This window comes from Schistocerca piceifrons, chromosome 1 (genome assembly GCF_021461385.2).
Source record: "Schistocerca piceifrons isolate TAMUIC-IGC-003096 chromosome 1, iqSchPice1.1, whole genome shotgun sequence".
NCBI classification, from domain to species: domain Eukaryota; kingdom Metazoa; phylum Arthropoda; class Insecta; order Orthoptera; family Acrididae; genus Schistocerca; species Schistocerca piceifrons.
Genome location: NC_060138.1, coordinates 513,712,371 through 513,733,844, shown reverse-complemented (window position 1 = coordinate 513,733,844; position 21,474 = coordinate 513,712,371). Strand labels below are relative to the sequence as shown.

Genomic DNA, 21,474 nt, shown 5'->3' with positions numbered 1-21,474 from the left:
GACCTAGGACCGGACCGCAGCGACGCACGGATGCACGCCAAGACCGTAGGATCCCACGCAGTGCCGTAGGGGACCGCACCGCCACTTCCCAGCAAATTAGGGAGACTGTTGCTCCTGGGGTATCGGCGAGGACCATTCGCAACCGTCTCCATGAAGCTGGGCTACGGTCCCGCACACCGTTAGGCCGTCTTCCGCTCACGCCCCAACATCGTGCAGCCCGCCTCCAGTGGTGTCGCGACAGGCGTGAATGGAGGGACGAATGGAGACGTGTCGTCTTCAGTGATGAGAGTCGCTTCTGCCTTGGTGCCAATGATGGTCGTATGCGTGTTTGGCACCGTGCAGGTGAGCGCCACAATCAGGACTGCATACGACCGAGGCACACAGGGCCAACACCCGGCATCATGGTGTGGGGAGCGATCTCCTACACTGGCCGTACACCACTGGTGATCGTCGAGGGGACACTGAATAGTGCACGGTACATCCAAACCGTCATCGAACTCATCGTTCTACCATTCCTAGACCGGCAAGGGAACTTGCTGTTCCAACAGGACAATGCACGTCCGCATGTATCCCGTGCCACCCAACGTGCTCTAGAAGGTGTAAGTCAACTACCCTGGCCAGCAAGATCTCCGGATCTGTCCCCCATTGAGCATGTTTGGGACTGGATGAAGCGTCGTCTCACGCGGTCTGCACGTCCAGCACGAACGCTGGTCCAACTGAGGCGCCAGGTGGAAATGGCATGGCAAGCCGTTCCACAGGACTACATCCAGCATCTCTACGATCGTCTCCATGGGAGAATAGCAGCCTGCATTGCTGCGAAAGGTGGATATACACTGTACTAGTGCCGACATTGTGCATGCTCTGTTGCCTGTGTCTATGTGCCTGTGGTTCTGTCAGTGTGATCATGTGATGTATCTGACCCCAGGAATGTGTCAATAAAGTTTCCCCTTCCTGGGACAATGAATTCACGGTGTTCTTATTTCAATTTCCAGGAGTGTACATTACGAAGTACCTGGCGTCTCATCCTGCTTCAGTTAGATAGGTCTGAGCACAGGCAGCTCAGTACCTTTGACAGAATCCAAGTATACCTAAAACTAGTATCTGTTTGAACAATGAACTAAAAAATGTAAATAATGTGGCTTGCAGTCTCAAGTAGAAAATCCAACTGATGGCTTAATTAAGTTATTTGTTTGAGCTATAACTTAATTAAGCCATCAGGTGGATTTTATATTTGAGACTGTGAATTTATTTATTTGAGCTATAGTCCGCAGCTCGTGGTCTTGCGGTAGCGTTCTCGCTTCCCGCGCACGGAGTCCCGGGTTCGATTCCCGGCGGGGTCAGGGACTTTTCCTGCCTCGAGATGACTGAGTATTGTGTCGGCTTCATCATCCTCATTCATCTCCATTACGGTCGGAGGAAGGCAATGGCAAACCACCTCCCCTAGGACCTTGCCTAGTACAGCGGTACAGGTCTCCTGCATCGTCCCTACGCTCCTTGGAGGATGGGGCTTCATCATCACCACCATCATTTGAGCTATGTTTGCAGTACACGTAATTACAGGCAAATGTGATATAAAATGAGGAAATCAAATTATTCGACACTGTTCTTTTCACTAAAATGCTTTGGAATTATGTTTTGAAAAAAAAAAGAAAGCATGTTGTAGAGATCAAATTTTCTGAACAGAAGAATTAAACTGGTTCTAGTTTGGCGCAGAACGTTTTAAAATACTCGTATTTCGACGACTATTTCATGGTACATATATTCGTTAAAGTCTTTTTACACAAATGTTTCTCGTTTCTATAAATGGTTAAAGTATCTGAGAGACTTTGATTCATCGGTAAAATATCGTAAATATTCTGTTAATGCACGAAAAAGATTCTTATTAAACAAATTTACGACTTTTTAGGACATGTCTATGAATAATAAATATCGAAATATAAGACCTAAAGAAGATCAGGTAAGGATTTCATGACTTTAGGGCTTACGGAAGTTTACGATAAGTACTGAAATATCAGACTACTTTCACAGTTCAGTAACACAAATTTCGATAAAGAGTGGAATTCACAAATTTCTCCCAGTAGTCTCGTTTATACTAAAGGAATGTAGCAAGCGTATTTTCTAACATCATCTCGCAGTGTGACTCGTAAACTTCGTTTCAGTGAAATTAGAAACGTTAGAATTCAACTCACCGGCAGAAGACGCAGCAGCATCAGAATGAAACGTTGTGGTTTTGTGTGGGCCGAAATGCACGTTTGGTTGCTTAGGGCTCGCTGCAAAACAAAGCCAGAATGCATTCACATAAATGTGAACATAAAACTACTCGTACATCTACATTGTGTACCACTCGAAACTACAAATTGTTCTCGGGCAGTTGCCAGCAAAAGTCTTACATTTCCTCTATAAAGAATTCCGGTTGAGAGACTACAGACACTTAAGCTGCACAATTGTGACACTGAATTCGTGAAATATGCGGTATGTGTGTACAGAATGCACGTCCTGCAGTACTGCATCTGGACATTCATCGTTTCTATTCTACCTCGATTAGTATATGAGAGAATTAGATTGACCCTTGCAATATGCCGAGAATTTGTAATTTGGGTGAATTACAGATGTATGGCTACACATGGATACAATAATCTGCCAGAACTAAATTATTTAATATTGCGAAGTTCCTTCGATTGAATTAAAGAAACGATTCTTAACGTTCCTTAAAATAAATTTGTAACATTATTATTTTATTCACATTCGAGACAGAACACTGCAGTATTCCATTTTATTACATTGCACTTATGCAAAATGCACATACTTGACTTTTATTAGGTTCTGCAGTCATGGACGGTGCGGCTGGTCCCGCGGGAGGTTCGAGTCCTCCCTCGGGCATGGGTGTGTGTGTTTGTCCTCACGATAATTTAGGTTAAGTAATGTGTAAGCTTAGGGACTGATAACCTTAGTAGTTAAGTCCCATAAGATTTCACGCATATTTGAACTTTTTTGACTTTTATTTAGATATTAGAGACTTCTTTCTGGGGAATCCGTAGGATACAATTTCTTTAATGTGGTACAAAATGCGACATTGTAGTTCTGCCCTGAGTAAAGTAATTGGCTAATTTCAAATCTTTGGTAGACTCTTGGGTATCTTCTCTATGTAAATAAAAAGGATTGCCTATAAATGTTTTCTTTTACTTTCTCTGGTCCACTGGGGCTGTCTTTGTAATTATTTCTGACCGAACTAGTAGGAATTATCCAACTTACAAAAATCAAGGCTACTAAAGTGCTGCACAGAAGTTCACTAGTTTCTCGAATTCAGGGGAGAGTGCCCAAGGCGTAGTGAAATATCTGCACTAAGAAACATTAGCAGAAAATTTTTGAGTAAATTCACGTCTACCTTATTAGCTACAGAGAAATCATTTTAGAAATACAAGGTGTAAGATGGCACTTTCAAACTCATCTGTAACGCTCCGTTCTCAAGTAGGGCGTTGGAAAACATCTTCCTGTGCCATTCCCCTTATTTATTGCGATGGACGTTCCAACCAGTTCAGGTGAGTGGTAAAAGCTTCGGTGTGAAATTGCATGAAAAGATTTCGCATCTACTCTACTACTTTTAATCTCAACTCACCTATCATATCAGCAACACACTCTCCCGTATATGACCACGAAACTATAGCAACAATACTGAGGAAACCGGTTTCGAATGCCTGATGTCCTAACATATTGTCGTAGGCCTATACATATACAACTTTCTTGAAGAGCTTCAAGAGAAGCTTAATAATAACGTTTATGTGGAGGTATGAGCGGTTACTGTTTCCAGTATCTGTTCCTGAATGAAAACGGACTGATATTGTAAAGATATTACGATGAATAGTCAACCTTGCCATCCACTGCATCAAGACGAGCAGAACAGAGCTGTGTCTTAGACATAGAAATAGGGAGGGAGCGGGAGAAAGAGAGAGAGAGAGAGAGAGAGAGAGAGAGAGAGAGAGATTGGGGACAGAGAAATTGATTTTGAGAGTAGATTTATTATTTCACAGTTCAGTAACACAAATTTCGATAAAGAGTGGAATTCACAAATTTCTCCCAGTAGTCTCGTTTATACTAAAGGAATGTAGCAAGCGTATTTTCTAACATCATCTCGCAGTGTGACTCGTAAACTTCGTTTTAAATTTGAATTTCTCGACAGTCTACAACAATTATTTTCAATAATAACGCTTTATGGTATTTCCCACGCGTCATAGAAATATATATTCAAACATACACTCTTCCTTTGGATGGAGTATCTTGTCATCTGAAGTAGAGTAACCAGATATATCGATATTTTGTTAGTACGTCATGGCCGAGCAAACACCGAAATCAGTCACAAGCGTGAAATGTGCAATGAAATCCACAGGAAGGGATTTGACTTAGGACGACCCCTTGGATCTAGTTGCAAGGCTGGAGAAAGTGAGAGTAGGATTTTGTGGAAGAATAACAGGGAATTGCAAGTCGTCTAGGAAGGAGTTGGTACAAAAAACAGTTGACGTGCCGATTGTTGAGTCACTCCATCTGTATGGGTCGCTGACCATCTTGGGTTAACAAAAGAGATAAAGAAAACTGAGAGCCTCGTGTTCTTCATGGGTTTTTTATGTTAGTCGAAGAGCGTCAGAGTAATTTTCAACGTGCTCCAGTGAGAAATCTTATTCTTAAAATGCCATACGTTGGTTTGCGGAGTACTGATGTAGATTCAGATGCAGTAAGAATAACATATAAAGATTACAGTCTTCAACAAGTTCCCCCTCTGTTTGGACTCTCACAGACAATAATAAAGAAAAGAATGCGTTCACCATTACTTTCATTTCACGCTGTTTAATATTTAGCCTTAATATGAATCAAATAAAAAATCATTAACGAGCAACTCACCCACAGCAGTGGGGCAGCACGCAGATTGGGATGGATCCAAAGGCATGGGAAACGCTGTAAAACAAAAGCAGACGACATGCGTTTAAATCTGAACATAACATTACAAGCGCTTCAATATTCGTTTACATCTTTAAAAACTAAGATTTTTTCTTAGGCTGTTACTAACATAATACTTTCAGTATCTCCACACTAAGAAGTTCCGACAGATCGCCGGCAAATTTACATTGTTCGAATATATCTCAAAGTATCCACATGAGAAGTATATGCAAATAATTTATACAGTTCCAGGTTCCTGCAAACACAGAACAAAGTGACGTGCATCGTGTGTCAGCAGGTAACGTGGCTAGTAGCAGCCGACGGTAAGCGCACTTCGATATTTCCAATTTCGGAATCAACTATTTGAAATAAGACTCAAAAAACCTATAGGTATAAAGAGTTACCAGCCAGGCACCACATTAGCATCAACGAGTTAAGTGCTTCAGAAACACCTGTACATACATCCACACAAATTCCATTTATTGCAAAAATTTTACCGACAGTGGCTTTAGACATGCTTGGTTACAGGGCACCATTTTCTCAGGCGGATCTGTTTGTCATACGAATCAATCTTGCATGTATACAGAGAAGGCCTCCTAAACGTCTTAAAATGTACAAGGTTGCACAACATAATAGTGAGAAATCACGCTAATGGATCGACATAGTGCGATTCACTGCAAACAGAATAGTCTTAACCCTTCTTCCGCGAGTCAACAGTAACAGGCACCAGAGATCAGGACATGACACATTATTTGCAACTGTGCAGATTCAGTACATTCGCAAGTAATTTAAAATTGCAGGACGATGCTCCTCGCCATGGTCTCGGATTGCGTTCGTCGTTTAGACCGAAGTTTATTCAACGTTTATTCTCCCCAACATTTTATACATCGTTTGTTCCCCAAGACATTCAATAGTATGAAGATTTCTCTCCCTCCGATATCACCCGAAGTAATTTTTTTCCATGGCTCTTTAACAAGATAAATTTTCTGTTTACTTTCATTTGGATCGAGGCGATATGCCAGAACTAACCTATCATCTGGACGTCGTCCCAACGCGAGGAGCTACACTGACGAGCCAAAACATTGTGGTCGCCCGCTTAGTAGCGTGTTCGTCCACATCTTGTCACGTAATACCCACAAATTACCACCCGGTGGTTTGTGGACTTGGATCAGGAGGCCGATAGCGTCATAGACGTGCTCCATCGGGTTCATATCAACGGAATCTGGTGACCAGGACATCATCATGAGTTCACTACCATACTTCTCAAAACACTATAGCAAGACTTTAATCTCGTGACATGGAGACTTATTCTATGGGAAGGTTCCGTCTTCATTGGGAAAGACATCAAGACGAAGACATACATGTGGTCCGCAATCACGTTTAGCAGCCAGCAACAGGCGAGATGCCTCCACTTCCTACCAAAAGCCTTATAGTGCCTCAGGTGAATGTCCTCCGTAACTTAATACTCTCTTCATCGGCCTGCGTTTGTGGTTTGGTGTGGTGTGGTGTGTGGTGGATGTTTCAAGCAGTTGTTCACCTGCATTATGGCTATCGACCTGATGTAATGAAAACTGTGATTCATCCGACGAGGCGACGCGTTTCCACTGAACCGCGGTCCAGTCTCGATGAGCTCCTGACAACTACAATGGTAATTTACGATATCGTTGAGTCAACATAGCGACGCTTAAAGGTTGTCTGTTGAGCAATGTTCAACAGTGTGTGCTGAACGCTGTGTCCCGAAACACGTGTGCCTGCTCCATACTGTACTCTGTCGTCAGATCTGTCACATATCTCCGCCTCTGCTGCCTTGAAGAGCTGAGCCTAAGAACTGCACTTTGTGTGATGAGGCGTTCACGACCAACACCTTGTCGCGTACTCATGATTTCATCGTCCTTCAATCCCTATCCAAAGAGCCTCGCGACAGTAGCATGCGAATAGCCTCCCAGTTGCGCCCTTTAGGAGATGTACTTTCCCAGGCGTTGGGCCATAACAAAAAAATGGTTCAAATGGTTCTGAGCACTATGGGGCTTAACATCTGAGGTCATCAGTCCCCTAGAACTCAGAACTACTTAAACCTAACTAACCTAAGGACATCACACACATCCATGCCCGAGGCAGGATTCGAACATGCGAGCGTAGCGGTCGCGCGGTTCCAGACTGAAGCGCCTAGAACCGCTCGGTCACACCGGCCGGCGGGCCATAACAATCTGCCCTTAGTTATACTCGTTTACGTCGGTAGATATATCGCCATTTGTGGTCTTTATCCTCACTGAAATGATTCCTTTCTTGTCTCTGCTGCGCTTATGCAGGTTTCTTACCACGTCACATGCTTGCAACATCACCAGGTGATAATAAATGTTGCAGTGTGCAGTTTATACAGACCACTTGTGTAAAACACTGATATCTCTTACAAGTTTTCAGACTAAAGGAACTTTGGTCTGAGACACAATTCCAAAGTAATATTAATTTCTGTGTAATTGTATGTGGTGTGTGTGTGTGTGTGTGTGTGTGTGTGTGTGTGTGTGTGTGTGAGAGAGAGAGAGAGAGAGAGAGAGAGAGAGGGGGGGAGGGAGGGAGAGAGAGAGAGAGAGAGAGAGAGAGAGAGAGACAGGCAGAATTTCCGTCATACTGTGCACTGCTGAGAAGAATGCAGTATGTGTCGGTATTTCCTTGCGTCGATTAACGGAATTTTTGTAGTCATATATCATGTTTTCGATTTAGTAAAAGGAGACAACGCGAAACCCTCTATACAAGGTATTCAAAGTCTGTGGCACACCGGTACAGTGGAAGTTTGAAGAACTTTAATGGCAGCGGAGTAGTTAGTGAATAGCAGTCCACATAATCGGGCCACAGAACTTCAGCATTTTTTCACAATGGAGTACACTAATATGTAATAATACATATATCAAAAAAAGTTTTCAGCTCGATCCCGAGACTTCCGGAACCTGTACAGAAAACTGGAATAGAGATCAGCATGAACATCATTTCCGTCCTTGCTATTACTCATGAAAACCACACATTGCATGCTGTACCACCATACAGCAAGACCTTCAGAGGTGGTGGTCCGGATTGCTGTACTCACCGGTACCTTTAATACCCAGTAGCCCGTCCTCTTGCACTGATGCATGCCTGTATTCGTCGTGGCATACTGTCCACAAGTTCATCAAGGCACCGTTGATCTAGATTGTCCCACTCCTCAACGACGATTCGGCGTAGATGCCTCAGATTGGTTGGTAGGTCTCGTCGTCCATAAACAGCCCTTTTCAATCTATCCCAGGCACGTTCGATAGGGTTCATGACTGGAGAAAATGCTGGTCACTCTTGTCGAGCGATATAATTATCCTGAAGGAAGTCATTCACAAGATGGGCACGATGGGGGCGCGAATTGTTGTCCATGAAGACGAATGCCTCGCCAATATGCTGCCAATATGGTTGCACTATCGGTCGGAGGATGGCATTCACGTATCGTACAGTCGTTGTGGCGCTTTCTATGACCACCAGCGGCGTACGTCGGCCCTACATTATGCTGCCCCAAAATAGCAGGGAACCTCGACCTTGCTGCACTCGCTGGACAGTGTATCTAAGGCGTTTGGTTGAAGGCATATGCGACACTTATCGGTGAAGAGAACTTGATGCCAATCCTGAGCGGACTATTCGGCATCTTGTTGGACCCATCTGTACCGCGCTGCATGGAGTCGTGGTTGCAAAGATGGACCTCGCCATGGACGTCGGGAGCGAAGTTGTATTTCATGCAGCCTATTGCACACAGTTTCAGTCGTAACACGTCGCCCTGTGAGTGCACAAAAAGCATTATTCAACATGGTGGCGTTGCTGTCAGGGTTCCTCCGAGCCATAATCCCTAGGTAGGGGTCATCCAATGCAGTAGCAGACCTTGGGCTGCCTGAGCGAGGCATGTCGTCGACAGTTCCTGTCATACTGTATCTCCTCCATGTCCGAACAACATCGCTTTCGTTCACTCAGAAGCGCCTGGACACTTTCCGTGTTGAGAGCCCTTCCTGGCACAAAGTAACGATGCGGACGCGATCGAACCGCGGTATAGACCGTCTAGGCAAGGTTGAACTACAAACAACACGAGCCGTTTACCTTCTTCCTGGTGGAATGATAAATCGGCTGTCGGAACCCCTCCATCCAATAGGCGCTGCTCATGCGTGGTTGTTTACATCTTTGGGCGGGTTTAGTGACATCTCTAAAACCTCAGAGAGACTGTGTCTGTGATGTAATATTCACAATCAACGTCTACCTTCAGGGGTTCTGGGAACTGGGGTGATGCAAAACATTTTTTGATGTGTGTAGTATGTCTGTAAACTATCTGGTGCAGCTAGAGTCCTCAGTGTCTCTCTACATGGGCATTCTGGAGCAATCTGACCTTGAAAACAGTCACTGATCCTCAAAGATCATTAAGTGACCCCGAAGGTCATGCATGAACTCATCGGTGACCTGGTACTAACGACTCATCTCTACCAGTGGACACCTTTGCTCTTATCCCTCTTTATCTCCAACCAACCATAGCGCAGTACCCACACACACTATAAAAATCATATTATTGTACAACATGTAGTTCAGGAGACTTGACGTCATACACATTGAGCTGCGTGAAAACAGGTCTAATACGTCTACAAATATGCGTAAAAGTCATTCTACGGCAAAAAAAAAAAAAAAAAAAAAATCTACGCACCACGAAGCAGTTATTCTAAAGGGGCGGAAATCGGTAGATGTGATGTACATGTAGGGACAAACAAATGATTACAGTTTCAGAAAAATTGGATTATTCATTTAAAATAAAGGGCTTCACAAATTGAGCAAGTTCACAACGTATTGGTCCACCTCTGGACCGGTCAGTCTCCAACACCATTTCAAGTATCAGGCATACGTTCTCTTCTCAAAAATTTCTAAATACCACTTAATTTTTAATAGTTATACCCTTTTTGTTGCCTTTCCGTGAAGTGCGAAAATTCTCTTTCATTCCGCCTAAGACACATCGTCGTAGCGTCAATCATCTTTACGAACTGTATTTAACACGTATAATAGGACAGCATTGGTCATCATCTACACAAATGAAAGTAGCACTCCACAAAAACGAGAACAGTACGTATCTCTAAAAGTGAAGTTGTCTTTTAGTAAGTTACGTTATTTCAACACCTACTTGAAAATGACACTCTGGCCGGAGCCGTTGTCTAAAATAAATCAATATATTTCAGTAAGTACGGAAGTAAAATGTCATTTCTGAAATATTCTATGACTGTGAGTAATAGGGAACAGGAAATAAGAAATCAGTTGATCAGGCCAACTGTCAGCTCCGTGAAAGTTCCATTCGATCGAGTTCCGAATGCTAAGTTGCCGCTGCAGCTACTTCCAATGACGAATAAAGGCCCTTTTGTCTTGAGTAACAACAATGTCAGTCAATGTTAGTAGAAGAAAGGATGTCTAGAGGCTAACGTCTCGTTGACGTCTAGGTCATTAGGCACTGAGCACCTACTCATCTATTCGAGGATTGGGACAGCAAGCGAAGTACCCTCTTGAATGGACCGTTCTGCCATTAGCATGAAATAACCTACGACAAACACGGAAAATTCCTGATCCGAATGACAGCATTGCTTCCCGCAACTTGAGAATACGAGTCGAAATAACCACTCACTTCCTCGGTGGATAATTTTATAGGATTCTTTCATTTACACTAAAATTTTCCGTTAATAATGAGTATTTCGTCTGTAAGTACACCATAGATGACAAGACTTTAACCTATTCATTAATTTATGAGCAAGCGACACCATGAAATGATGTAGTATCTCACCTGCAGACGTTACGGACACCGCTCCAGCTGGGAAGTAACCGAAAAAACACCCGGAAAACAAATTTAGTTGGTAATACACAGATACTAAATCTTAGAATACACTGAACAACGTACATTTACTACAGCAGATGCACCAGGGACATCCGTCTAAAATAATAAATTACATTACTTTTTAATTTCATCCATATTTTGGAGCTGTGGACGTGGCTGTATTCAATACACAGGAAGTTTGCATGAAAATGCCTTCAGTCACAATTTTTTTGGGTCTATCCTCAGGTGCAAATCTCTAATACATAAGTAATAAACTAAATATATGATCAACAATACAGAAAACAATTTGGCAATACTACACAATGCAGCCAATGGAAAGATCCTAACTCTATTAGAACAATTGAAAATATACCTACACAAAATCAAAAATCTCTTATTTTAGTAATTTTAAATACTTATTTTAAATTTATTCCTTGCTTATGTCAGCTTCTTAAAACTCAGATCTCAGACGCTATGTGATAAACATCTTCTTTGATCACATGAGGTTGAACTACATCTGCGAAGTGTTTTTAAACAGTTGCGCGCCTTGAGTGACATGATGTGCGACAACAGTACAGATAGATAAAACAACTTAAGCTTAGCTCAAAAAACGAAAAAAATGTTCTTCCTTATTTGTTCCGTAAATTTTTCACTGTTTGTTACACTAATTCTCACATATTTACGCACTCCATTCATGAAATACGAAACCTAACATATAACTATCTCATACAGGAAAATGCATTTCACCTCACTCAAGAGCAAATGTAAATTACGTATTAGAGGATTTGCTCCTGAAGATGGACCAAAAGGAGTCAAAATGCATCATGTAATATAACAAAACACGAAAAAAATTGTGACTGACTATATTACTGTTCGTTTAATTTGGACATCATGAGAGAGGTACTGACTAAATGAAACTGCGAGTTGTAACATCAGGCGTGCTCAAAGGACCAGCGACAGGTAAAACAGATTTAATTTTGCTACATGTTTCGTCTGGAACGTTCTGAAGAAAAATAAGAAAAAAAATTGAGTGATAGATAGCTATGTGAAACTGGTATTGGTTGATGATTAAAGCAAAAGTTCCAAATTTTGCGTGGTTGTTGAGTGCGATTAACAAATGCTTATCCATTGTTGCGTACAGTCGGTCACCGGGGAAGCTAAGGCAATGAAAAATGAGTTACTAGGCTGCAATATATCTTCTAATTCGATAGTGTGGCTCAACATACGATGTGCAAATATAGATTAGCAAAATGAAGTCCGAAGATAGGACATCGGGATAGTCCTGATAGTTCCCGTTGAGCAAAATCTGTCACATCCCTGTCATAAGTATCAGCCTTACTTGGCCATTTGCTTTTCCCACTTGCTTCCTGTTTGGGAGTGTTCTCAAACTATCGGAAAGAAGTGTATTTGTATTTTTAGGTGTTTTCTGGACAGGGCGGTCTGTGTATTCCTCGGACAATGGAGACTCCCCTTCCCTTAATACATGTAGATGACTCAGTGTCAGATGTCACTTACGTTCTCTTTTTCTGGCAGTGCAAGTGTCTGCCGCGCTAGAATTTCACTGGAATGCGCTGGGGAGGGCAGACATCTAAATGACACTGGGGCACCGGCCACCAGATCAGCGGCGCCAGCGGAGGCTGTTTGTGAACACTGGGAGTGTGCACGTTTTTTCGTAAGCTGATTAAGATGTTTCGAAAATATTCCCAATGGTACGGAAATGCGCGAGCACCCCGTCACGTGTCGCGGCCTAACGACGAGGCTACAGCTCTGAATGGGTGGCTAGTGTTTTGCTGCGGTCGTGACTGGCACCCACCAGAAGAGTGTAGGGGATTCGAGAGAATCAGAGCGCCGAGTTGAGTCGACAGTCAATTTGCGACGAGCAGTGGAGGTCCGAGACTGCAGCGGTACAGAGATGCGGTTGCAAGTCTGGTGCGCTGAAGACTGACAATTGTTCTCGTTTTGGTTTACGAATGTAACCGAGACTGGCACCGTGTGTATTTTAGTAACTTTGCCAGGATATTTATTCATTTTTAACTGATACAATACAGAGAGCATTTGTCCGCGAGGCCGGCCGGAGTGGCCGAGCGGTTCTAGGCGCTTCAGTCTGGAACCGCGCGACCGCTACGGTCGCAGGTTCGAATCCTGCCTCGGGCATGGATGTGTGTGATGTCCTTAGGTTAGTTAGGTTTAAGTAGTTCTAAGTTATAGGGGACTGATGACCTCAGCTGTTAAGTCCCATAGTGCTCAGAGCCATTTGAACTTGTCCGCGAAAGGCAAAGGTCCTTCGAGATACAATACACTGTGACCGTAAGAAAGCGACTGCAACCCAGATAATAGGGGCACACCAATCTGAACTCAGACCTTACTGCAGAAGTACGCTGTAACGTTACGCGTATTTAGTGAGCTAACGGCTGCTCGGTGTTGGTATGAGGTAAGATGGATTTGTTGTCCGTCTTAACACTAGCGGACCTCGGTCTCACGGTGAGCCGCGGAAGTTCCAGCTTCTGGCTAGGTGACTATACGAGTGAGTCCAGATACAAAGACTAGCAGGAAAGGACTGGATGTGGGAAAATACCATAATGGGAATTTGGACGGCCCAAGCTTGCTTTGCCTTTGTGCAGAATGTGCTTCAGGAAATGGTGGAATGTAAGACACTCTTAAATATGGCCAAGTTACAGCTCTTTGAGATTCGACAACAACTCACATCGCATATTAATGCAAATCTGAATACATCTGCGATCTGAGAAATAAGAGGCACATCCAGTTACAATAATATTTCACTATATTTAAAACAATAGAAGTTAATATCTCACAGCGAATGAACATTTTCACAGTGACCCTATGAATTAACAACTTTCAATCGCTTTATGCTGTTTCAACAAACGTTATCTCAGATGATAGAATCGCACTGTAGCTATCGTCCCTGAAAGCTACATATCCGTATCTAAATGACAATCAATTGAAACCCTCTGCTTCCCACAGGTGTTGTTGATATAAGTCAACGGGGACAGCCGAAAATGTGTGCCACGATCGGGGCTCGAACCCGGCACCTCCTGCTTACATGCAGACGCTCTATTCATCTGAGCCATCAAGAACACAGATGAATAGCGCGACTGCAGGGACTTATCCCTTGTACGCTTCCCGTGAGACACATTCCCAACTGTCCACAATCTACATACGTAAGGCACCTAATAGATATTTGCCCATCCACTCATTACTCGCGCACACTACGGTGACGATTCCCGTAAGAGTTCGGGCAACCTGTGCACATTCGCACAGACGAAGGTCAATGGCTGGGTAGCCTTTAACTATATATATGAAGATAGTAACTGTTCTCGAAAGAACAGATATCATGATGATCGTGCAGCCAGTCGGGGTGGCCGAGCGGTTCTAGGCGCTACAGTCTGGAACCGCGCGACCGCTACGGTCGCAGGTTCGAATCCTGCCTCGGGAATGGATGTGTGTGATGTCCTTAGGTTAGTTAGGTTTAAGTAGTTCTAAGTTCTAGGGGACTGATGACCTCAGAAGTTAAGTCACATAGTGCTCAGAGCCATTTGGACCATTTGATGACCGTGCAGCTTTTCTAGAATAAGTGATAATTAATTGAAACCCTCAGCTGACGACAGGTGTTGTTGATATAGCTCGATGGGGACAGTCCGTATCTATTTTACTTGTTGATATATGACGTCTTTTATATCATTTTCATTATACAAAATGTTTGTCAGAACATCGTATTCCCCACATTTACCCAGCTAATGGATACGGTATGAATACCTCACATACTGTCATACTTGTGTAGTTATTTGATGAACAGTATAATATTTTGCCGGTAACTTTATCTAAATGTTGACTGAAAGACTGCGCTAATTTAAACGTCTTCAGTCGCACGTTCAGCGAACACCACAGTTGAAAAGAGAACCAAAAGACACCTCTGTCAAGAAGGCATAAACTATTGTTTAAATAATATGTAACGACAATCCCTTGTCATTCTTCGTGAGCGCACATGCACAACAATACTGGCCTATTTATTTATGGGCAAACTCTTATTTATAATTATCGGAAATTATTTGAGTATAGCAGAATGTTTATAACATTCCTTTACTTAAAAACTGCTGTAATATATTAGTTTAGTGCAGGAAAGTGGTCAAGATGAATCAAATCATGTTGTAGAGCTCATTCAATGGAGACAAGTTGAGGTCGGGACTTATCGAGTGCTGAGGTGAAGGGAGCAATTCTGGACACTTTTACGTTTGTGCTGGAAGAAGACAGACCTACCTACGGTAACATTCGTGATCTGGATGTATAGGTGATATAGTCTGGGGGTGAACAGCCGCTATGAGACATTAACTTTGGAGTACAGTTTATGTTGGCGGTAGCGTTCTCGCTTCCCGCGCCCGGGTTTCCGGGTTCGATTCCCGGCGGCGTCAGGGATTTTCTCTGCCTCGTGATGACTGGGTGTTGTGTGCTGTCCTTAGGTTAGTTAGATTTAAGTAGTTCTAAGTTCTAGGGGACTGATGACCATAGATGTTAAGTCCTATAGTGCTCAGAGCCATTTTACAGTTTATGTTGAGTTCTTGAAGGGGGCAGACCTACCTGTAGTAGCCCGCATGATGTGTTTGATTCTGGGGGCTGAATGGCCGCCATCATACTTCTGAAGGGACTTTGTATTTCGAGAAGTCTGAATGTGCTCCAAAGTAAGACTCTAACGGCTTCCGCTTGATTTACAAAACTGAGAAAAGGTTATGTTTTGTATCGTGTGTTGTGAATTACCATTTGAATTCTGAACTATTTTGAGCTGGCGAATCTTTCGTGTATTGTGACCACAGAATGGACTTAATTTTCGCGAGTCTTTGATGAATATTTAGTTTGACGAGTTTGCTACCATACCAGTAACGCTCTCAACGTATATTTACTGCATTCGATAAGGGTATTTACGGTCTGTATTTTAAATGGATATCGTAGGCACACTTCCCATTTATTTGAGATGTCCTTTCTTGAATAAAAATTATTCAACATAATTCCCTGCCTGACGTTAGAATAGGACCGTTTTTATTAAATTATTTGTTTAACTTTATTTTGTATTTCTGTGTATTTTATAACTCGCAGTTCTACTCAGTGCACAGACTATTTGACTATAGGATGACAGCTACACATTATTTTCAGTGAATTAGATGCAGGGCATGAAAACAAATGTGCACGTCTCGAGATATTCTTTTTAAACAGAGCCGTGCATGACCCAGGTACCTAAATCACGAGCAACTGCAGGTAAAGACGCAACTGGTTTGCTCATATGGACTACTGCTGGGGAACAGCAACTACTCAGCAGTACCGTCGCAAGTCCTTGAAAGAACCGGAGAGATAGGCTGGCTAATGGTTTATGAATTGTTTGTTACACATTATGATTCCGTTGCTAACTTTGCTTCATAAAAATTATTTCTTTATTACCTGTATTATACTCTCCGCCACGTACTTAATTATGAATTGCAGAGTAATCATGTAGATATATTTTGTCATAATGTTCGTTTTTATAGTGCAATGTATTACGGAAACTCTTAAAGAGTGTAAGTAGTCTGTCTAGGTTTTTATGTTGGTAACGTCACGTAGAGCTCTGTACGGAAATCACTGGCTGTGCTGTGTGCAGTCTGTGGTTGGTTGGTATTGTTCGAATATTCGCTATTGTAGTGTTGGGTAGTTGGATGTCAACAGCACATAGCGTTGCGCAGTTCGAGGTGAGCCGCCAGCAGTGCTGGATGTGGGGAGAGAAATGGCAGAAATTTGAGAGCGGGCGATCTGGACATGTGTCCATCAGAAAGAGTAAATTTGTAATACTACATATCATGAAATGATATATATATACAGGGCTATTACAAATGATTGAAGCGATTTCATAAATTCACTGTAGCTCCATTCATTGACATATGGTCACGACACACTACAGATACGTAGAAAAACACATAAAGTTTTGTTCGGCTGAAGCCGCACTTCAGGTTTCTGCCGCCAGAGCGCTCGAGAGTGCAGTGAGACAATGTGGCGACAGGAGCCGAGAAAGCGTATGTCGTGCTTGAAATGCACTCACATCAGTCAGTCATAACAGTGCAACGACACATCAGGACGAAGTTCAACAAAGATCCACCAACTGCTAACTCCATTCGGCGATGGCATGCGCAGATTAAAGCTTCTGGATGCCTCTGTAAGGGGAAATCAACGGGTCGGCCTGCAGTGAGCGAAGAAACGGTTGAACGCGTGCGGGCAAGTTTCACGCGTAGCCGTGGAAGTCGACGAATAAAGCAAGCAGGGAGCTAAACGTACCACAGCCGACGGTTTGGAAAATCCTACGGAAAAGGCTAAAGCAGAAGCATTTCTTAAACAGGAGATTGGAAAACCGATGGATCGGTCGTGGTGGAGATCATGATCAACAATTCATGTAATGGCTTCCACGCTCTCCCGACTTAACCCAATGCGATTTCTTTCTGTGGGGTTATGTGAAAGATTCTACATCTACATCTACGTCCATACTCCGCAAGCCACCTGACGGTGTGTGGCGGAGGGTACCTTCAGTACCTCTATCGGTTCTCCCTTCTATTCCAGTCTCGTATTGTTCGTGGAAAGAAGGACTGTCGGTATGCCTCTGTGTGGGCTCTAATCTCTCTGGTTTTATCCTCATGGTCTCTTCGCGAGATATACGTAGGAGGGAGCAATATACTGCTTGACTCTTCGGTGAAGGTATGTTCTCGAAACTTCAATAAAAGCCCGTACCGAGCTACTGAGCGTCTCTCCTGCAGAGTCTTCCACTGGAGTTTATCTATCATCTCCGTAACGCTTTCGCGATTACTAAATGATCCTGTAACAAAGCGCGCTGCTCTCCGTTGGATCTTCTCTATCTCTTCTATCAACCCTATCTGGTACGGATCCCACACTGCTGAGCAGTATTCAAGCAGTGGGCGAACAAGCGTACTGTAACCTACTTCCTTTGTTTTCGAATTGCATTTCCTTAGGATTCTTCCAATGAATCTCAGTCTGGCATCTGCTTTACCGACGATCAACATTATATGATCATTCCATTTTAAATCACTCCTAATGCATACTCCCAGATAATTTCTGGTATTAACTGCTTCCAGTTGCTGACCTGCTATTTTGTATCTAAATGATAAAGGATCTATCTTTCTGTATAGTCGCAGCACATTACACTTGTCTACATTGAGATTCAATTGCCATTCCCTGCACCATGCGTCAATTCGCTGGAGATCCTCCTGCATTTCAATACAATTTTCCATTGTTACAACCTCTCGGTACACCACAGCATCATCTGCAAAAAGCCTCAGTGAACTTCCGATGTCATCCACCAGGTCATTTATGTATATTGTGAACAGCAACGGTCCTATGACACTCCCCTGCGGCACACCTGAAATCACTCTTACTTCGGAAGACTTCTCTCCATTGAGAATAACATGCTGCGTCCTGTTATCTAGGAACTCCTCAATCCAATCACACAATTGGTCTGATAGTCCATATGCTCTTACTTTGTTCATTAAACGACTGTGGGGAACTGTATCGAACGCCTTGCGGAAGTCAAGAAACACGGCATCTACCTGTGAACCCGTGTCTATGGCCCTCTGAGTCTCGTGGACGAATAGCGCGAGCTGGGTTTCACATGACCGTCTTTTTCGAAACCCATGCTGATTCCTACAGAGTAGATTTCTAGTCTCCAGAAAAGTCATTATACTCGAACACAATACGTGTTCCAAAATTCTGCAACTGATCGACGTTAGAGATATAGGTCTATAGTTCTGCACATCTGTTCGACGTCCCTTCTTGAAAACGGGGATGACCTGTGCCCTTTTCCAATCCTTTGGAACGCTACGCTCTTCTAGAGACCTACGGTACACCGCTGCAAGAAGGGGGGCAAGTTCCTTCGCGTACTCTGTGTAAAATTGAACTGGTATCCCATCAAGTCCAGAGGCCTTTCCTCTTTTGAGCGATTTTAATTGTTTCTCTATCCCTCTGTCGTCTATTTCGATATCTACCATTTTGTCATCTGTGCGACAATCTAGAGAAGGAACTAAAGTGCAATCTTCCTCTGTGAAACAACTTTGGAAAAAGACATTTAGTATTTCGACCTTTAGTCTGTCATCCTCTGTTTCAGTACCATTTTGGTCACAGAGTGTCTGGACATTTTGTTTTGATCCACCTACCGCTTTGACATAAGACCAAAATTTCTTAGGATTTTCTGCCAAGTCAGTACATAGAACTTTACTTTCGAATTCATTGAACGCCTCTCGCATAGCCCTCCTCACACTACATTTCGCTTCGCGTAATTTTTGTTTGTCTGCAAGGCTTTGGCTATGTTTATGTTTGCTGTGAAGTTCCCTTTGCTTCCGCAGCAGTTTTCTAACTCGGTTGTTGTACCACGGTGGCTCTTTCCCATCTCTTACGATCTTGCTTGGCACATACTCATCTAACGCATAATGTACGGCGGTTTTGAACTTCGTCCACTGATCCTCAACACTATCTGTACTTGAGACAAAACTTTTGTGTTGAGCGAACAGGTACTCCGAAATCTGCTTTTTGTCACTTTTTCTAAACAGAAAAATCTTCCTACCCTTTTTAATATTCCTATTTACGGCTGAAATCATCGATGCCGTAACCGCTTTATGATCGCTGATTCCCTGTTCTGCGTTAACTTTTTCAAATAGTTCGGGTCTGTTTGTCACCAGAAGGTCTAATATGTTATCCCCACGAGTCGGTTCTCTGTTTAACTGCTCAAGGTAGTTTTCAGATAAAGCACTTAAAAAAATTTCACAGGATTCTTTGTCCCTGCCACCCGTTATGAACGTTTGAGTCTCCCAGTCTATATCTGGCAAATTAAAATCTCCACCCAGAACTATAACATGGTGGGGAAATCTACTCGAAATATTTTCCAAATTATCCTTCAGGTGCTCAGCCACAACAGCTGTTGAGCCAGGGGGCCTATAGAGACATCCAATTACCATGTCTGAGCCTGCTTTAACCGTGACCTTCACCCAAATCATTTCACATTTCGGATCTCCGTCAATTCCCTTCGATACTATTGCACTTCTTATCGCTATAAACACGCCTCCCCCTTCACTGTTCAGCCTGTCTCTACGGTATACATTCCAATCTGAGTTTAGGATTTCATTACTGTTTACGTCTGGTTTCAGCCAACTTTCTGTTCCTAGTACTATATGGGCAGTGTTTAAACCTCCTCTACCAAGAAACGTGCCACAACTGCGAGCGGGCGATCTGGACATGTGTCCATCAGAAAGAGTAAATTTGTAATACTGGATATCATGATATATATATATATATATATATATATATATATATATATATATATATATATATATATGATGACTTTTGAACATTATTAAGGTAAATACATTGTTTGTTCTATATCCAAATCTTTCATTTGCTAACTATGCCCATCAGTAGTTAGTACCTTCAGTAGTTAGAATCTTTTATTTAGCTGGCAGTATTGGCGCTCGCTGTATTGCAGTAGTTCGAGTAACGAAGATTTTTGTGAGGTAAGTGATTCATTAAAGGTATAGGTTATTGTTAGCCAGGGCCATTCTTTTGTAGGGATTATTGAAAGTCAGACTGCGTTGCGCTAAAAATATTGTGTGTCAGTTTATTGATGATCAGAATAAGTAAAGAGAGAAATGTCTGAGTACGTTCAGTTTTGCTCAGCTGTTTAAAAATCAAATAACGTAGAGGTTTTCCAGCATTGTCATTTATAAAATTTTTCTAAGGGCATGTTTCAAGAGTAGGTTTAAAAGACATGGGGACTGGTTCATAGAATTCCAGCAATTCCCATTAGGAGATGCAGTGTGCAGTCCCTCTGTCAGGTCAGTAGGTAACATACTACATGCGCGCTCTAAGAGATATGCGGCGACGCTGCTAATGAGATTACGTGAATCGACAGAAATCGAAATACAGTGCCGGAAAAAATAGCACCGTTTAATAGGTTTCCAATTCACTCAAGATTCATTGTTGTAACATTGCATACGGAGTACACGAAATGATTACATTTATACATCGAGAGCACAAGCAGTTCTGAGATATCAGGTACCGACGCATGCTGAAACTCCCGTATTAGTAGACGGTATAGCCTCCACTGGCCGCAATACAAGCGCTGACTCTGTCAATCGAGATAGCGAATACTATCCGGAATTCGTTATTCCACGCCTGCTCTACCCGTTCACGTAGTTCTGTAAGAGTTGTTGGTTGACGGGTCGCACGAGTCACTCCTCGTCCTATCGTAGCCCGTACGGGCTAGATTGAAAAGTATCGTGCTGCCCAGGGAACTTGTTGCACATCTTGCGGAGCGCGTTGAGTTTCACGGGCAGTGTGTGGGCGAGCATTATCCTTTTGGAAGAATACCTTCCTTCCTGCAGCAAGAACAGCAAAGAAACGGATGTAAGGACATTCTGCATGTACCGAGAGCTGGTCAGAGTTCCTTAAAGAAAGACGAAAAGTGAAGGAGACCATAAGACCTGGGATGTGGCCAATGTGTGTCGGATGAGTGCGCTCTACAACACGGCTCTCACCAGGTCCATGTCTATGACCATCACTTGCGTCCAGGCAGAATCTGCTTTCATCAATGAATACCACGGCGGTCCATTCCATCTTCCAAGTGATCCTCTGACGACACTAGTCGAGCAGTACACATTGAGGATGTGCCGTGA

At 43.0% G+C, this 21,474-nt stretch overlaps 1 protein-coding gene across 1 annotated transcript in view; it reads right to left on the bottom strand.

Annotated features, from left to right (window-relative positions):
* Nucleotides 1-21,474, bottom strand: part of LOC124797586 — an 83,480-nt gene that overhangs the window by 28,891 nt on the left and 33,115 nt on the right. Inside the window, exon 6 of the mRNA XM_047260797.1 lies at nucleotides 4,894-4,947. Within this exon, the coding sequence (XP_047116753.1) occupies nucleotides 4,894-4,947 (54 nt within the window). The remainder of the gene's footprint in view (nucleotides 1-4,893; nucleotides 4,948-21,474) is intronic.